This window comes from Phyllobates terribilis, unplaced genomic scaffold (assembly GCF_046119375.1).
Source record: "Phyllobates terribilis strain yellow unplaced genomic scaffold, ASM4611937v1 Scaffold_3__8_contigs__length_932513732, whole genome shotgun sequence".
Lineage (NCBI taxonomy): Eukaryota > Metazoa > Chordata > Amphibia > Anura > Dendrobatidae > Phyllobates > Phyllobates terribilis.
Window position 1 is genome coordinate 186,926,462 of NW_027362763.1, and position 20,235 is coordinate 186,946,696.

A 20,235-nucleotide genomic window follows, 5' to 3' on the forward strand; every position below is an offset into this window, starting at 1 on the left:
GGATAGGTTCTCTCCTCACGAAGGCCATATTTGTGCACGTGTCTCTGAACAGTAGAACAATGTACCACAACTCCAAAGTCTGCTAAATCTTTCTGAAGGTGTTTTGCAGTCAAGCAGGGGTTCTGATTTGCCCCTCTAGAAATCCTGTGAGCAACTCTCACTGAAATTCTGCTTGGTGTTCCAGACCTTATCGTGACCTCCACTGTTCCTGTTAAATGCTATTTCTTAATTACATTTCTAACTAAGGAAAGAGCAACTTGAAAACACTATCTTTTGGCCTTTTCCTGCTTTGTGGGCTGCCACCATTTTATTTTTCAGAGTGCTAGGCAGCTGTTTAGAAGAAACCATGGCTACTGTTTTTTGGCTCAAGGTTAGAGGAGGCTGGGTTTTTATGAAGCTGGGAAATTTGCATCACTTGGCATTACCTAATGATGATAGTGAACAAGACATAACCCTAACAGGCTAATTAAGGTCTGAAATCTTGGTCAAAATTATCTGAGCACACAAATTTCCAAGCGTGCCCAAACTTTTTCATAGGCCCATTTTACTTTTTGTAATTTTTAAAATGTAAAAAATGACAATTTATATATATTTTTGCCTAAAATACAAAGAAAATGTGTTATCTTTACTTTAGCCCTTTTAGAGATCATTTTATCTTCACCTTGCTTAACTGTTCACAATAACAGTAATTTTGACCAGAGGTGCCCAAACTTTTACATTCCACTGTATTTGCAGGTTAATAGTGTTTTTTTTCTGGTGATAGGTTCTTTTAAGCTAAAAAAATTAGGAAAAAAATTCTTTAGTGTATGAAGGATTTATAATCGTGAATAGTGTAAACACATCAAAACTTTCAAAACTTTGTGGTCTGGTCTTTGAACTTCCTCTACAAATTTTAGCATAAGCTTAAGCGGAAACCGCACATAAATGAAAATTACAGACCTCTTTCAATATAAAGCTTATATTTATGCCAGTGCTGATTATATTGAACCTTATAATGTTATCTGTTCATACAGAGACTTTGATACATTTTCTAGAATAAAATAATAATAATAATGAAGTGTGTAAGTCAACAGAACCATATTCCACAGTCCTTAGCAAAATGTAAATATTATGTGGCGCACAGAGGATGACTCTGTTAGGGTATGTGCAGACGGTCAGGAGCTGCTGCGGGCTTCACGCTGCGTGTTATGCAGCGCCAAACATACAGCGGCCAGCCGTTACAGCATAGTGGATGAGATTTGTATTTCACCCGTGGAAACTGACATGAGGCGCATCTTTCCAGACTGCAGCATGTCAATTTCTCTTGCGGAGTCGCTAGTCTCCGCAAGAGAAATTAGATCACTATAATGTATTGAATGCAGTAAATCCGCATGGTTCAATGAACACATGCGGATTCATCTGTGTGCAGCGCTTTGGACGCAAAGTATGCTGCGTTCAAAACGCTGCCTATACGGATGATGGACACATATCCTTAGAGCAGGAGAAGAGGCTCCACCCACCTGCTCCGGTATCTGACAAAGCAGAGGGGCAGCTTACAGTATGGCCACTGCTCTCCCCCTCCTGCAATTACATCAAGAGAGCTCTGCAGTCGGCCCCAGAAGGAGGGGAGGCTGCACCACAGAGAAATGGAATTACAGTCTTCAGAGAGAAGAACCTGCTGAACTCATGTGCAACCATCTGCTAAGTCCATGCTAATATATGGGTATATATATATATATATATATATATATATATATATATATATATATATGTATGTATCTATGTCTAATATGTTTGTACAGAGATTTGAAATATGTTATGTCTATGTATTTGTGAAGATATGTGTATGTGATGCAGGTGTATTTATCTGTGGTACATCTGTGTCACCCTACCTGGATGCCACAAGTGTAATTAAAGCTGTGTCTGAGAGCAAGGGGGAGGTTCTCTGGTTAGGGGAACATTAGCATGCAATGCCTCCTGTCTCAGGCCAGTAGGGGGAGCAGGCTGCCCCTATAAAAGCTGGTACTGGGGACAGGGTTAGGGAGAACTGGATTGCCTGTCTCAGCTTTGAGACGTGTCCCAGAGTGGAGCAGGGACAGAAAGTTGATTGCACCTAAGAGGAAGTGTGGCAGGAGGAGAGAGCCACCAGCCAGAGACAAGAGGCGAAGAGAGCCTGTCTTGGCAGAGAAAAGACTTAATTTTACCAGACTTTGGTGTCTGAGGCTGGAAGGATTCCACATCCCCCAGCAGAGAACCAGTCCGCAAGGGACTGTACATTCCTTGGCCTAAGAAGCCTGGAGGCCCTGCCACAACCGAAGGGACCAGTAAAGCCGTACAAGGCTGGGAGCAGAAAGGAACCCACGTCGCAGGCCATACAGGCGAGAAAGCACGGAAAGCTCAGAAACGTGGGCTGTTATCCTATCAGGAGGAGATAGTCAGAAGGAGCGCAGAAAGCACGGTAGGCCTACACCCTCACCCTGACCAGGGCCAATTTCCCCGTTGCTCTCAGACATCCAGGTCCCCTCCTAGCCGGGACTGTTTATGGGTCAGTTTACCTGTTTCAGTAAAGACCCTGGACTGCAACCTGTTGTCTGTGTGCTCCTTGCTCCTCCAGCACTATCAGCACTGGGACTCTCACTACCATCACTCTCACCATCCACGATACTGCCCTGGGGCCGCACTCTTCCCGTGGGGAGTCACACTACCATAGCTGCACACCTCATCAGCCCCAGCGGTCTGCATGCAGCGGCGGTTCCTAATAACCGCAATCCACGGGTGGCGTAGTCGGACATAATCAATATAACGGACTACCACTGGCCTGACCACCCTGAGCCACGGAACCGGGTTGCCACTACTACTCCCATCGCTCCCTATTGCCCGGATCCGAGTGCCCCACGGCCCAGGGGGCGAGTCACATCCATGTGTTCACATATGGTCATATTCGGCATTTCAGCTCCATTACAAGTTTGAGACAGACCAAGTGTGGTGGGGCTGAAGTGCCATATGTTACCATATTGGTGAATAAATACATTTAAAGGTGTTGTCCACTACTAGGAAAACCCCTTCTTGAACTAAATGTTTTCCCCCAGCAAAATAAAAAGCCTATACTCACCTCCCGTGTCGGCACAGTTCCAGTAGTGTAGGCACTCAAGGTCTTGAGCCTCTCGTGCGGTTGTTGTGAGCCCAATCAGCGCTGGCGTCACTGTCCCCGCCTTCGGACAAATTGAACATGAAGAGAAAGTCCGGGCTGCAGCTGATCTCTGACTTCCTCTTCATGTTCAATTCGACAGGAGGTGGGGACAGTGATGCTAGCGTTGATTGGGTGCCGGCCTCACATGTCACAACAACAGTATGGGAGCCCCGGGGAGAGTGCGTGCGACACCACAAGAACGGTGCTAACATGGGAGGTGAGTATTAGTTTTATTACTTTATCAGGGCCGAACATTTAATTCAAGAGGGAGTGTCCAAGTAGTGGACAATCCCTTTAATGGTGTCTTTGGTGTTAATGATGGCTGTGGTATTTCCTCTGGGCAATCTGTCCCTATTCTGTACCCACCTGTGATATAGAATGCTGCCTAAAGTGATCCTGACAGGCGTCGGCTGCTCTATCCACAGGCGCCGGCTGCTCCATCCACAGGCGCCGGCTGCTCCATCCACAGGCGCCAGCTGCTCCATCCACAGGCGTCAGCAGCTCCATCCACAGGTGCCGGCTGCTCCATCCACAGGCGCCAGCTGCTCCATCCACAGGCCCCGACTGCTCCATTCACAGGCCCCGGCTGCTCCATCCACAGGCGCCGGCTGCTCTATCCACAGGCGTCGGCTGCTCCATCCACATTCGCCGGCTGCTCCATCCACAGGCGCTGACTGCTCCATCCACAGGCGCTGACTGCTCCATCCACAGGCAACGGCTGGATGATCTTAGCCAGGAATGTTTTACTCTGAAATGCGGCAGTGTTTCAGATAAAAAATACTTTAAAAGCTGCCGTGGACAAGATGAAGAGACGTGACCCTGTGGCTTCTCCCACCCGCTGCTAGTGACTGACAGGTCTCTCTCTGATCACGCATGCAGTAATACTGTAGACTTGTCAGTCACTGGCAGCGGGAGGGGAGAAGCCACAGGATAATGTCTGTCTGATTTATCCGCTGTGCGGCTTGGTCCCAACAGTTTGTAAAGTATGTTCTTCTCTGAGAGGCTGCAGCGTTTCTAAGTCACACATACCTGGCTGACATCATACATCTGGTGCCTGATACTTGCTGCCCGTGGATGATGGGTATCAGCTGTCAAGTTCCTTTTAAAGGAGTTTTCCAAAATAATGAATGCGCTGCACACCGACAGTGATACATGGACATTAAAGAGATTACTGTATATGGTAAAAGGTTCTCATGGGAGGCTAGATTTTGTAAAAATAAAAACAACAAAATTAATCATACTCACCTGCAGTCACCCTCCTGGATCTGGTGCAGACTGATCTGTGATCTGCACCAGCAGCAACAATGTCACCGTTCTATCAGACACAGGACCACTGCAGCTTGTGATAGGCTGTGATAGGCTGCAGTGGTCAGGTAACTTGAACTGTATACATCAGAAGCTGCAGCAGTCATGTGTCTGGTAGAATGGTGACATAATGTTGGCGCAGACCATAGGACGACCTGCACTGAGTCCAGGAGGGTGACAGCAGATGAGTGTGATTTATTTTGTTATTTTTACAGAATCTGGCCTCCAGGTAGTGAGCACCTTTTGCTTGGATAATCCCTTTAATAAACCTATAGATACTCATCTTCCTAGCTCCTGGTAGCTTAGGCTATGTGCCCACGATGCAGAAATGCTCAGGATTTTTTCCTGAGCGTTTCTGCATCTCCCTGGCAGAAAAAACGCATGCGGATTGTACATGCGGATTGTACATGCGTTTTTCTAGCCAGGGACATGCGGATGTGAAGCGTTCTTCACATGCATTTCTGCATGTGGGTTAGCATCACTTAGAAAGTGCTTGACAACTTGGTCACACTATATAAATCCATGCAAAATGCATGGATTTATATACTGTGACCTTAAAGAATGGTTAAAAATAAAAAAATACATCTATACTTACCTTCTGATGGCCCCCGGAGTCTTGCTTCGCTCCATCCTGGCTGCCGGCAGCTCGAGCTACACTACACTGAAGGACCTGCCGTTACATGACTATGACGTCAATGCAGGTCCTTCAGTCCACCGCGAGTTGCCGGCAAGTGAAGACAAGGAGACCGGGGGCCATCAGAAGGTAAATATAATTTTTATTTTTTATTTTATTCTTTTTTTACAGGTACTATGTTACCCGGGTCTGGAGGAGAGTCTCCTGTCCTCCACACCCGGGTACCATCCGCACATTGAAACGTTTGGATTCCGCATGTACAGATGCAGTGATGCGGAATCCAAGCGTTTCAATGCAAGTCAATGGCGGCGAAAACACAGCGCTTCCGCAAAATAATTGGTAGTGCTGCGTTTTTTTCTGCAATGATAATCGGCAGCGGAAATTTCCTCAGCATGTGCACAGCACATGAGGATTATCATTGGGGAACATGGCAGACCTTCTACCAAGCATTTCTGCAGTGGAATGGCCACTGCGGAAACGCTTAAAAAACGCATCATGGGCATACTCCCTGATGCTTATGTTTACAATGGCTGCGGACGTCTCAGCCCAGATGCACCATATGACATTTCCAGCAAATCACTGGCTTCATCTTGAGCCATATACCACTGACAAGCTACAAAAGACACTTAGGGCGTCCAGGCTGTGCCATCTGCTAAACGTATGTAAATAGAAGCATGGGAGACATGGCACTGGAGATCTGCAATTTATAAGGGTGAGTATATATTGCAGCCCGTGTGCATCATTTTCATTATTTTGCACAACCCCATTATAGTTTTTTTGTATACAATGTACTATTAGGGCTATAAGACAATTTTTAGCAAGAAAAAAAATTGTTTAAAAGTGTGCGCCTAAGGGTACATGCCCGTGATCAGGAATAGCAGCGTTTTGGACGCAGTATATATACACTGCTTCCAAAAAGCTGCGTTCTAATCACTCACTTAAATATGCATGTGTTTAGGGAACTATGCGGATTTACCACATCTAATGACTGGCTATGGGGCAAACTATGCAGTGGAGACTAACGTCTTCGCTGCATAAATTAACATGCTGTATGGTTCCCGTATCTGTAGCGCCACAAAACGCCTACATGTGTAATATAATTCATATGTATTGCCAGTAAGGCTGTGTGCCCACTATGCGTTTTTTTTAAGCATTTCTGCAGCGGCAATTCTGACTCAGAAAGGCTTAAAAAATGCTTGTTAGTAGGTCTGCTATGTTCCCCAATGATAATCCGCATGTGCTGTGCACATACTGCGGAAATTTCATGCTGCGGATGGAGTAAAAGGACCTTCCATGACGTCATTTAGTCATGTGACAGGTCATGTGACCGCTGACGTCGGCGGTTGCGCGACCTGTCACATGACTAAATTACATCATGGAAGGTCCTTTTACACCACCGCGAGACAGCGGGAAGACCGGACGCATTGGAGAAGGAGACCGGGGGCCATCAGAAGGTGAGTATATGTTTTTTTTTATTTTTTACTATTTTTATTCTTTTTTTAACTAACTTGGTCACACAAAGAAAATCCATGCCGGTTGCATGGATTTATATAGTGTGACCAGGTTGTCAAGCACTTTTCCAAGTGATGCTAAAACCGCTTGGAAAGCGCTTGACAACCTGCATGTGAAATCGCATGCGCAAAACGCGTGAAAAACGCTTGTACCGGGCTGAAAAAACGCATGTAAAATACGCATGCATTTTTTCTGCCAGAGAGATGCAGAAATGCTCAGGAAAAATCTGGAGCATTTCTGCATCGTGGGCACATACCCTTAGGGTGAGGGATATGTTCTCTGCTGTTATTATTACATCCATACATTGTTACCCGATCCCTTACTGAAGGACTGTGAACTTTTGCCAAACCAGAAAGTTGTGCAGATCCCTCAGGGAGGGGAGGAGGTTGTAGTGTGAGGAAGAAACATGTAGCATCATGGAGTGCCCTGTGCAAGGGAGAGAAGTGTGCTCTCTGCAAGGGCAAGCTGCACAAGGCTGGGTCTCAGTCCCAAGAGCACAGAGACTTCCAGGGTCCATGCTAAACAGAAAGACTGCTCAGTCTTTATGACTGTCAGAAGAGTCCTTTTTCCTAGGGGCTCAGCAGTGCACAGAATCAGGGACACTACTACAAGAGAAAGTAGGTGTTTTCCACAGGATTCAAGCTGCCTGCTCACTGGAAGGGATCACTTCCGGTAACTGTTTACCTTGGACCCCTGGGGATCCAAGGAATCGTTTACCAGAGGTACACTTAGCAGCAGGAAGGCTACACAACCTCACAGCGGAGAATCTGAACCCTCACTATGCAGGTCTGACAAAAACCCTGTATGTGAACTGTATAGAAGCTTCTGGAACTGTTTGCAGAACTACAGTAAAAGGTACAAGCTGGTTATTACCCTGTCCAAAGCTGATTATTTTCTGCTGTGCAATTCCTGCTCCAACTTCCCTGGGAGCCAACCCTGGTTGGGAAGGTTAATGATCTGGCACTGCTCATCACCACCAAATTCCCAGGGGCCCTCATAAGTGCCTGGCAATACCAGGCCGAACACCCCAACTTGAGTCACAAACCTTTTTATTATTTTATTATTAACCCCTACAATTGATAAAGACTGGTGTGCGCCCCGGTCGGACCATACCAGCAATCGGACCGCCGTGCACCAGTACCCTGACCGCAGCGGCCCGGCTGGGGCATCACACTGCGGTTCGTAAACACCTCTGGTTGTCATATGTGCCTGTGAGCGGTGCTATCGCTGCTCACTAAGTCCACACCATGTGACCCCATCTGCAGTCGCCTCTGATGTCCGTTGATGTCACGTCAACTTCCAGATTTCCTTGATTCACCCAGGCGTGACCCAGTCGCACGCACCCCCCTGATTGACTGGGCTGTGTGATGCCGTGACCCAGCCCTCTCCACTGAGAGGGAAGGGCGAGGTGCCCATTTAGGTCTTTTGCTAAGGGGCCCCATAGTTTCTATGTACGCCCCTGCATCACATTCCAGTTTATCGAGTATATTATTATATCTTGTACAATGGCAGTCAGTACCTGGGTCATCAGAGAACAGAGGTCAATATTAGCACAATCGAAGGCATGACTGACAGTTTGTATGGCAGAGTTGGACTCCATCTCCAGATTCAGGAAATTGAATACAGATCTTATTGAAACAAAATATGTGGTCTCTCTTTCCCGTTTTCTCTCTCTTTGTGTCTCTCTCCTCTTTCTATCCTGCGTTCGAGCTTTACAGTTGGAAAATTTGGCGAATTTGAATTCCAAATGACCTGATCATCTTTACTGAATGCAGATTTTTCCTGTGAATTGAGAATTTTGAAATAGATCAGTTCTGGCAGAGAAAGAAGCAGATATTTCTGATAAGATATATTACAAGTAAGGGTGTACTGATCGCAGTGACAGAGGGTATAATCATGACCGGTCCCATGCACAAACGCCACAGCCTATTTCAGCTGAGAGTGCATCCTTGGACGCAGAGACCCGTCAGGTCCCTGCACTGTACTACACACCACCGGCAAATCAGAGGTCCGCAGCTGACATCAGCGAGAATACCTGTAAAGTCATGTGTAGCCTATAGCAGGCAGACCAAAGTCAGCTGCCAGCTCCTGTGCCGGCTATGAAAGAGGACACCTCACGTCGTGGGAGCGGAGGAAGGTGAGGAGAATGTTTTTTTTAATGTGTAAGAGAAAAGTGGAGAATTATTATAGCATGTGCTCTGGAGCTGAGACATTATACCAGGAAGGGGCTCATGATGGGGTACATATATTACTGCTTGGGGAATGGGGACAATATTACTGGATGGGGAATGGGGACAATATAAATGGATGTGGATGGGTACATTATTATTGGTTGGAGAATAAGGACATTATTACTTAATTGTGAATGGAGACATTGTACTACATAGGGGACATTATACCAGGAAGGGGCCCAGGATGGGAAACATATTACTGAAAGGAGCTAGGATGGGGACATTACATCAGGATGGGGACATTATTACTAGAAGGGGCCCAGGATGTAGGACATTATACCAGGAAGGTGCCAGAAAGGGACATTATTACAGGAAGGGGCTCAGTATGGGGGGGACATTATAGCAGGAAGGGGGCCAGTATGGGGAAATTATACCAGGAAGGGGCTCAAGATTTTGGACATTATTACTGGAAGTTGCACCGGATGTTGGACATTATTACTGAAAGGGGCCTAGAATGGGGAACATTATTACTAGAAGGGGCACAGAATTGGAGACATTATTACTGGGAGGGGTCCAGCATGGTGGACATTATGCCAGGAAGGGTGACATTAGTACATGATGGGGACATAATTACATTATGAGGTGGACACACATATATATACACTACCGTTCAAAAGTTTGGGGTCATTTAGAAATTTCATTATTTTTGAAAGAAAAGCACATTTTTTTCAATGAAGCTAACATTAAATGAATCAGAAATGCACTCTATACATTGTTAATGTGGTAAATGACTATTCTAGATGCAAACATCTTGTTTTTTTGCAATATCTACATAAGTGTATAGAGGCCCATTTCCAACAACCACCACTCCAGTGTCTTAATGGTACATTGTGTTTGCTAACTGTGTAAGAAGGCTAATGGATTTTTAGAAAACCCTAGAAAACCCTTGCACAAGTATGTTAGCCCAGCTGAAAACAGTTTGGCTGATTTGAAAAGCTATAAAATTAACCTTACTTTGAGCTAGTTGAGAATCTGGAGCATTACATTTGTTTGTTCTATGAAACTCTCAAAATGGCCAGAAAAAGAGAACTTTCATGTGAAACTCGACAGTCTATACTTGTTCTTATAAATGAAGGCTATTCCATGAGAGAAATTGCCAAGACACTGAAGATTTCCTATAATGGTGTGTACTACTCCCTTCAGAGGAGAGCACAAACAGGCTCTAACCAGAGTAGAAAGAGAAGTGGGAGGCCTCGCTGCACAACTGAGCAACAAGACAAGTACATTAGAGTCTCTAGTTTGAGAAATTGACGCCTCACAGCTTCTCAACTGGCAGCTTCATTAAATAGTACACGCAAAACGCCAGTGTCAACGTCTACAGTGAAGAGGCGACTCCGGGATGCTGGCCTTCAGGGCAAAGTGGCAAATAAAAAGCCATATCTGAGACTGGATAATAAAAGGAAAAGATTAATATTGGCAAAAGAACACAGACATTGGACAGAGGAAGATTGGAAAAAAGTTTTATGGACAGACGAATCAAAGTTTGAGGTGTTTGGATCACACAGAAGAACATTTGTGAGCAGCAGAGCAACTGAAAAGATGCTGGAAGAGTGCCTGACGCCATCTGTCAAGCATGGTGGAGGTAATGTGATGGTCTGGGGTTGCTTTGGTGCTGGAAAAGTGGGAGATTTGTACAAGGTAAATGGGATTTTGAATAAGGAAAGCTGTGACTCCATTTTGCAACGCCATGCCATACCCTGTGCTATACAGTTGCTTGATTGGAGCCAATTTCATCCTACAACAGGACAATGACCCAAAGTACACCTCCAAATTATGCATGAACTATTTAGGGAAGAAGCAGGCAGCTGGTATTCTATCTGTAATGGAGTGGCCAGCGCAGTCACCAGATCTCAACCTCATTGAGCTGTTGTGGGAGCAGCTTGACAGTATGGTGCGCAAAAAGTGCCCATCAAGCCAATCCAACTTGTGGGAGGGGCTTCAGGAAGCATTGGGGGAAATTTCTCAATATTACCTCAGCAAATTAACAGCTAGAATGCCAAAGGTCTGCAATGCTGTAATTGCTGCAAAGGGAGCATTCTCTGACGAAAGCAAAGTTTGAAGGAGAAAATTATTCTTTCTAATAAAAATCATTATTTCTAACCTTGTCAGTGTCTGGACTATATTTTCGATTCATTTTGCAACTCATTTGATAAATAAAAGTATGAGTTTTCATGGAAAACACAAAATTGTCTGGGTGACCCAAAACTTTTGAACAGTAGTGTATCTTTGTAGGATTTATAACACTACAAGGACTCTTACATTTGACCAACTTGCAGATGAAGGCCCAGGTCAAAATTTTGCACCAGGTCTCATCGGACTCTAGTTATGCCACTCCTTACAAAGTTTCTTATTGTCACATGTACAATTGATATGTAAACAACAATTACTCTTTAAATTAACAAAACTCTGTTCACAGCATAGTGATTTGTTGGCACATCCCAATAGCCAGCTATAAACTTCAACTTTGTTACTAGTTGTGTTTTGTTCAGGCTCAAAACAATTGAAACAATTGTTTTCTGCTTTTTTCTTCTAGTTAAATAGTGAACAACAGATTTAAGATTCCTCTTCTAATTGAAGTAAAACTTGAAAAAAAATTGAAGTAAAACTGAAGTCCTAAAATGGTAAGTAAAATAAAATTCTCCTCTGTGTAACACCTAGAGCTCTTATATTTATTTGTTATTTCACCTAACTTAATTTTTGTACATTTTTCTTGTTATAGGCTGATGATCTTCAAAACAATCTGAAGTTGGTAAGGACTAATTTTATCATTTTAGTTTATAATACACTAAAACACCAACTTTCTCAGTTTATTCAGAATAAAGACATCATACACATAGCATGTGTTGTGCCTAGAACATGTACATTGGGATCCAGCATCCCTACAAATTCCTATTACAAAATTGAAGGTATTTCTCTGGGTTGAAGCACTAAAGGACCCCATACACATTAGACAAAAGTCAGCCAAACCTGTCGATATAAATGAGATCAGACAAAAGTCTAATCTATACATGGACATCAAATGATGTTGATGGATAAAAGGATTACACCATTGAAGCTTCAAAGGCCTATCCTTTTATTCAACTCAAAGATAAAACTTTTTTTGGGAGCATCTCTCTCATAGGGAATACAGGAATGATTGGACAAGCTGTGCGTTACTGTTTATGGGATCCAGTTTTAGGTCCCACATTTTGAAAAGGATATTTGTAAGTTAGAGTCAGTTCAAAGGAGGGCAACTAGATAATTTTGAGAGGTGATAGGCCTATAGGGCTCTCTTATGATGAAAGGTTGGAAAACTTGGGCTTTTTTTGCTTAGAAAAAAGACATCTAAGAGGAGATCTCATTCCAGTATATGCATAAATACACGAGTGATCAATACAAAGACTGGCACATCATTTATTCCTTCCAAAGACCAACTTACAAAGGACCAGAGGGTGGAAGAAAAGCGATTCCAGCAGCGAAATAAGAAAGGGTTCTTTACAGTTAGAGCAGTTAGACTGTGGAATGCCCGACCACAAGAGGTAGTAATGGCAGATAGTATAACAGCTTTTAAAAAAGGGCTTTATGATTTTTTTTCAGAACAAACGGCATTGTTATAAATAATCTAGCGATAGAGAATGTATAGCTGGTGGAGAAAGTCTGAACTTGATGACCCTAAGTCTATTCTTCACCCTATATAACTATATGTACTGTATATGGGGGAGAAGGGAGAAATAGCTGTTGGACGATTGTTTAGCCAACAGCTATTTAATATGTATAGGGGCCTTATATTTGAGAGCTGGAGCACAAGACTTAGTGGCCAAGACAGAGGCATAACTGAAGGTTCAGCACACCTCAGAGTGTGCTCCAACTTAGGTATGTTTATGATTAGAGTGTCATAAGTAGGAGGGTAAAAGGCAAACTCAAATGACCACACTGTTACAGAAAAAAATCACTGTACAAAACCAAGATTGATATTACAATACATTGACCATATACTGGTAGATACCAGTTTTGCAGACCATATAAGAGATTACTGATATAGTTAGCGAGAGGTGGCATTCTTTCTCCTAGCATAATCAACGTTCTTGTGTGGGTGGAGTGTTGCGTCAACTTCATTCCACCCCATGTGCCAGGAGTCTGTAGGTTGCAGGCCTAAAGTGACCTACAGCCTACAGAACTGAGAGTGCTATGTCAGGGAGACAATGGCTCCCTCCTATACTGCAGTTTTCCTGTATCAACATGCTATTCACATGCAAATGCAGTTAAAAAACACCCCATCAAAGTTTTTATCCTCTTAATATATTATAATTATCATACTATAAAGCACTGTGTACTTACAATTGCTCATTTTGCCCTTCTAATCAGGTAATTCTTCTCTTTTCTCTGCTCTATGTAGAATCAGGAAGTCTCTTTTCCCTGCATGAATCTTTGACCCAGCTGCTTCCATCTCCTCACTCCTGCTGGGGACTTTTGCAGTGACTCATGCAGGGAAAAAAAGACTTCCTAGTTCTACACTGAGCTTAAAAGGATTCATCTAGCCTGCTTTTTAACCCTAGAACGCATGACCATAAAAATCTACACTTTCACATACCTGGAGGCCCGTGTGCAAATAACATGGAATAACTCAAACAAAAATGACAAACAACTATATACATGAAGAATACCTAGAGTTTCAAAATTCTAACTAAAATAATCTTGCAGAAAATAGAAAACAATTAACAGGGCGGGCCTGCGAGGCCCCAGGTATGCGTTCTAGGGTTAATCATGTGATGTCATAGACCTAATGGAAAATATAAGAAATAACTGGTTAGAAGACAAAAATGAGCAAACGTAAGTACTCAATGTTATATACTGTAATATGATGATAAATGGGAGGAAGGAACAAGAAATCAACCATAAAAGCCTATGATAGACACAAGTAATGTAAAAATATATACACTGTGTGCAGAATTATTAGACGAGTTGTATTTTAGAGGATTATTTTTATTATTGATCAACAACTATGTTCTCAATCAACCCAAAAGACTCATAAATATCCAAGCTTAATATTTTTGGAAGTTGGAGTGTTTTTTTTTAGATTTGGCTATCTTAGGAGGATATCTGTTTGTGCAGGTATCTATTACTGTGCAGAATTATTAGGCAACTTAATAAAAACCAAATATAATCCCATCTCATTTGTTTATTTTCACCAGGTAAGCCAATATCAGTGCACAAAATTTAGAAATAAACATTTCTGACATGCAAAAACAAAAACCAAAAAAATGAGTGATCAATATAGCCACCTTTCTTTATGATGACACTCGACAGCCTTCCATCCATTGATTCTGTCAGTTGCTTGATCTGTTTTCGATCAACATTGCGTGCAGCAGCCACCACAGCCTCCCAGACACTGTTCCGAGAGGTGTACTGTTTTCCCTCCCTGTAGATCTCACATTTTATGATGGACCACAGGTTCTCTATGGGGTTCATATCAGGTGAACAAGGGGGCCATGTCATTATTTTTTCTTCTTTTAGACCTTTACAGGCCAGCCACGCTGTGGAGTAGTTGGATGCATGTGATGGAGCATTGTCCAGCATGAAAATCATGTTTTTCTTGAACGATACCGACTTCTTCCTGTACCACTGCTTGAAGAAGTTGTCTTCCAGAAACTGGCAGTAGGTCTTGGAGTTGAGCTTCACTCCATCCTCAACCCAAAAAAGTCCCAGAAGTTCATCTTTGATGATACCAGCCCATACCAGTACCCCACTTCCACCTTGCTGGTGTCTGAGTCGGAGTAGAGCTCTCTGCCCTTTACTGATCCAGCCTCTGGCCCATCCATCTGGCCCATCAATAGTCACTCTCATTTCATCAGTTCATAAAACCTTTCAAAAATCAGTCTTAAGATATTTCTTGGCCCATTCTTGACGTTTTATCTTATGTTTCTTGTTCAAAGATGGTCGTTTTTCAGCCTTCCTTACCTTGGCCATGTCCCTGATTATCGCACACCTTGTGCTTTTTGATACTCCAGTAATGTTGCGGCTCTGAAATATGGCAAAACTGGTGACGAATGGCATCTTGGCAGCTTCACGCTTGATTTTCCTCAATTCATGGGCAGTTATTTTGCGCCTTTTTTGGCCAACACGCTTCTTGCGACCCTGTTAGCTATTTGCCATGAAACGCTTGATTGTTCGGTGATCACGCTTCAAAAGTTTGGAAATTTCAAGACTGGTGCATCCCTCAGCAAGACATCTCACAATTTTGGACTTTTCAGAGCCCGTCAAATCTCTCTTCTGACCCATTTTGCCAAAGGAAAGGAAGTTGCCTAATAATTAAGCACACCTTATATAGGTTGTTGATGTCATTAGACAACACCCCTCCTCATTACAGAGATGCACATCACCAGATTTACTTAATTGGTAGTTGGCTCTCAGGCCTATGCAGCTTGGAGTAGGACAACATGTATAAAAAGTATCATGCGATCAAAATACTCATTTGCCTAATAATTCTGCACGTGGTGTATACTTCATTTTAAAGTTCAAGGGATCTTAAAAGCGACGAGACACACACCCAAAAAAAACAACAATATGGTATAACAAGAATGGAGTCAAATGTAATGTTAACACTTTTGTAAAATCTTCTATAATATAGTATATATATATATTGTACAAGATTTGACATCCCTGACAAACATTGTTGCCCAAACGCGCGTTGGGGTGGGCTCCACTCAGTCAGGGATTTCCTCTCTAAGTTCTCGCAGTATAGCTCTTGCGTATAGCTTACATTATCTCTCATTACCTTTTGACTGTCTACTTGCATTCATGTTGCACATAGGGCACTCCTGCACTTTTTTCAACTGCTATATGCCATAACTATATACATATTATATTATACAAGATTCGATACCTCCCTGATCTTTCAAATAAAGTATATATAATTTTACATTACTTGTGTCTATTATGGGCTTTTATGGTCGGTTTCTTGTTCTTTCCTCTCATTAATTATTTCTGACTCTCCGTTTTTTTAGCCATCATTTCCATATACATTTCAGTGTGACATGATTAGACAATATCTAATACTTACTTAATATATTACTACACCTTTATATGTGTCAAAATCATAACAGTCATGGATCTCTCATTCACAAATTGGTACATATGGCTTAGTACAGTCAGGCCCTCTCAGTTTAATTATAATTTATGTATTCCATTATATTTATTTCTCTTTGTCTCTTGTAGTCACTTTTTTTTCCCCATAGGAAATTGCAGGTACATTATTCACGTTTTTACAAAGCGCAGAGCCGAGCTACAATTATCATGGTGGTCAGATACAAGTTATGGGTAATGGATACTTGTCCAGATTTAGAAGACGGACAGCTCCCAGTATCCTCATATTTCTGATTCTCGCACAATATTCCCTTGAAGCCATGAGGACATTGGCATTTCACATTGTTGTGGCAAACTCCACCATTTTGACAACGAAGCAACTCATTGTCACAGATATTTGCTCTCTTGTGACTCGATACTCGAGCTGGTGGCACAGTAGAGTGGGCTACTTTGGAAAAAACTTGTTTTGTGTTTGCAACATCTAGGAAAGTAGCATTCGTCTTTATTATATCAAAGTTTTCAGGCGCTGAAGTGATGGGTTGCTTCCATTTTTTGTCCTGAACGGTGCTGGGCATGTTGGCTACACCTTCCTCAAGCTCTCAAGTGAGAGCAAAAATAGGCTAGACCCTCTTTGCAGTCTCCTGCTAATTAAAATCGCCTGTGCCAAATGGGAGGAGTGCTGGTCCTATATATGTGTGTCACAACCCTTTGCTATTTCCCATGTGAGTGGGCCCCGGTTGACTGCCAACTTTGGTCTGACCCAGTATCTACACTACTGGGCCAGGTTTAACCACCCAGTAACCCAAGACCTAGTGTTGGCTCAAAGTATACTTAAGCTACCGGGTGACGGGTGTCAGTGTAAAAATCCCTGAGATTTTAAAGGGCCAGGTATCATTTGCCTCTTTGCCATTGACCAATCATAAGTAGGCAGCAACATACTAGAGAAAGAATACAGCCCTGATCTCCTGCATTATTATTAAAAAGTGCTGGGAGCTTAGAGCACAGATATCCAGAGGTAAGAACTCTACTTGCATGCAACCACTTTACAGTGAGAGCTGAGCAGGGTGTCATTGTATCTCATACAAGAGTAGCCGAGAACAGGCAGGCAACTCCTGTGTGTGATATATAATGACAGCCTGCTCTGCTCTTCCTGTAGAGTGACTGCAAGTTGAAATCTCATCTCTGCACAGGCAGTGTGCGGGGAGGGTGGGTACAGCAGATCTAGCACCACTGTGAGAGGAGGGGAGCTGATAGAAGGGTTTTTTAATGTGACATACCTAAACTCAGCTGTGCTGCCTGTTCACCCACATCAACCTTATCTGAAAGGTGTGAGTTATGTGTGCTCTATTCCCAGCACTTTCTAATCATGCAGGAGGTTAGATGAGGAGGGAGATCAGGGCTTTATCATTAAATGTTACACACTGAGAAACCTGATCTAAACCATAGTGGGGGTGTTCATTCTCTTCTTATGATTGTTTATTATCATACAGGAGGAAGAAGTACATGCCCTCCCGTAGAAACTATATGATAACACCCACTTGGATTTAACTAAAGTTAACTCATTAGGTCAGGAGTGGACACAGACAGAAGAGGCCCCTGTTCAACAATATTTGGGCCCTTTGCAGTCCAAAAGCTCATCATAATGCACAATTCTACATGCTTTGGAGGTGGTAGTGGCCCCCTTACCTCTTGGGCCCTACTAAAGCTGCAGAGGTTGCACCATTGGTCTATCCGCCCCTGCATTAGGTGCCAAATACTTTGTTTGCTAGTGTTTTTAGAATATTAAAAAAAAAATGTTTTGCAGTCACTATTACATTGTGTGTCCAGTTCAACATCAAACATTTGTTGAAAGGGATAATATGTATTCCAAAACTGTGCCAATAAAATTGCAACACATCATGCAAAAAAAGGCCTCATATGGTTGTGACAATGGAAAAATAGAGAGGTTAAAACTCAAACAGATAGGTATTAAAGAAAATAAAAAAAACAACTTAATGAATGCTAAAACTGCCTGCAGGAATAATGTGTTAAATGGAACCTGTCACTAGAAACAAAGCTATTAAACTGCAGAAATAGGGTTAATTTGCAGGTTAATAGTGTTATAGCCTGCCCTGCGCCCGCACTTAGCCGGATGCTGTGGAGAGAAAATTAACTTTATCCCCCCTGCAGCATTCCAGTTTCAGTCACAGGGGTGGCGCCGGTTCAGTCATCACTTTGAGTCACCGCTGAGTATACAGAGCGGCCACTGTCACTGCACCCCCGGCCCTGACTGACAGCTGGCCCAAATGCAGAGGTGGTGTCAGTCAGGACCGGGAACAGTTACTGTGGCTGCTCTGTATACTCAGTGGTGTCTCAAAGTGGTGACTGAACCAGCACCTGCACCTCCCCCGTAACTAAAACTAGAATGCTGCAGGGAGAATAAAGTTAATTTTTTCCCTGCAGCATTCAGCTAAGTGTGTGCGCCAGGCAGGTTAGTAATGCTTTTAACCTGAAGATTAACCATGTACAGCGGCATGTAAAAGTTTGGGCACCCTTTGTCAAAATTACTGTTATTATGAACAGTTAAGCAAGTTGAAGATGAAATGATCTCTGAAAGGCCGAAAGTTAAAGATGACACATTTCCTTTATATTTTAGGCAAAAAAAAGAAATTTATATTTACATAAAAATTACAATAAGGAAGATGGACTGATGCAAATGTTTGGGCACCCTGCATGGTTAGTACCTAGTAGTTCCCCCTTTTGCAAGTATCTAGCTTGTAGAATCTTTTGTAGCCAGCCCAGAGTCTCGCAACTCTTGTTTGGGTGATTTTCATCCATTCTTCCTTGGAAAATTCTTCCAGTTGTGTGAGATTCCTGGGTTGTCTTGCATGCACTGCTATTTTGAGGTCTAGCCACAGATTTTCAATGATGTTCAGATCAGGGGACTGTGAGGGCCATTGTAAATAGTGATGAGTGAATATGTTCGAAATCCGATCTCAAATGTTAAGTTCGACACGAATGTGGCACATTCGGATTTGTGATCGGAAAGGCGAGCAAAATTTGTTAAATGCGGGAAAATCGGTAACATTCAGCGAATTTCAGTGGTTATCTGATTGCAGGGCAACTACTGCTTTTTTTACAGTTTTGCTAGCATAGTGCTTGTGTATGATGAGCGGGAAGACGTGGCAGATGAGTGGGGGGCTGGTGATAGCTCAGAACAGGTCAGATCAGCGGCACACTTTTTTTTTTTCTTGTAGGCGGTAACTTTAAGTCAGGAAAGCGCAGCTAGCCAATCAGAGCGCAGGAAGCATCCACAGTGTCCCAAACACAAGGGCTTCTGCAATTGGCTGCTGAAATCACATGTCCTCCCTATATAAAAAGCAGCCATGTTCCCTCAGCGCCATTTTAGGCAAGTCACTGAAGGAGATAGACGCTGCTCAGTGTGCTGTGTCCCGTATAATGAGAGATATTAGCTAGATAGATGGGCGCTTGTGTGGTAGTCAGATAGTGTAGATAAGTCCTGTACTGTGTACCTGTTCAATCGACCTTGCAGCCCTTTTTTTGTGTGCAATTACTGAGATTCTGACACAAACAGCAGGTCCTATGGCTCAGAATAGTGCTGTCCACCGGTTGTACTGTCTGCAGGGCCGGCGTTAGGGGGGCATACTAGACATCTGCCTAGGGCCCCCACCCTCTTGGGGGCCCCCAATGTCTACCGCAGCAGCTTCACTGATAATAGTATGATGTAGACTGGTTAAGGACCTGTAGTGACATCAGGATCATGTGACCTGTCATGTGACCGTGATGTCACCACAGGCTTTGCACTCTGGAGAACTTCAGGACCTTGGGCCTGGCATTAAGAGAGGAGGAGCGTGCAGCGAAAGACAGGAGCATCGGCCACTGAGCCTCTCCCATCAGTGGGATACAGTTGTGCTCAATAGTTTACATACCCCGGCAGAATTTTTGTTTTCTTGGCCTTGTTTCAGAGAATATGAATGATAACAAAAAAACTTTTTCTCCACTCATAGTTATTGGTTGGGTGAAGCCATTTATTGTTAAACTACTGTGTTTAACAATATAAAGTTTTTTTGTTATCATTCATATTCTCTGAAACGAGGCCAAGAAAGCAAAAATTCTGTTGGGGTATGTAAACTTTTGAGCACAACTGTAGAAGCGCTCATTGGCCAGTGCTCCTGTCCTGCATGCAGAACCTGAGGGGGAGAGGGAGCCAGAGACCGGCACCTACCCAGCTGATGAGCTGCCAGATATGTCTGTGTCCACCTGTGTGTGCTTTTGTGAATCAGGCTCCTGGCAGCTCCCAGCAGATGAGAGGCAGGAGTTGT

At 43.3% G+C, this 20,235-nt stretch overlaps 1 protein-coding gene across 2 annotated transcripts in view; it reads left to right on the plus strand.

Annotated features, from left to right (window-relative positions):
• LOC141258988 (apolipoprotein L3-like) overlaps positions 1 to 20,235 on the plus strand; it is a 174,522-nt gene that overhangs the window by 126,143 nt on the left and 28,144 nt on the right. For both annotated transcript variants that reach the window (XM_073674339.1, XM_073674337.1), the window contains exons 2-3: positions 11,385 to 11,472; positions 11,571 to 11,600. In XM_073674339.1, the coding sequence (XP_073530440.1) occupies positions 11,470 to 11,472; positions 11,571 to 11,600 (33 nt within the window). In that variant the 5' untranslated portion in view covers positions 11,385 to 11,469. The remainder of the gene's footprint in view (positions 1 to 11,384; positions 11,473 to 11,570; positions 11,601 to 20,235) is intronic.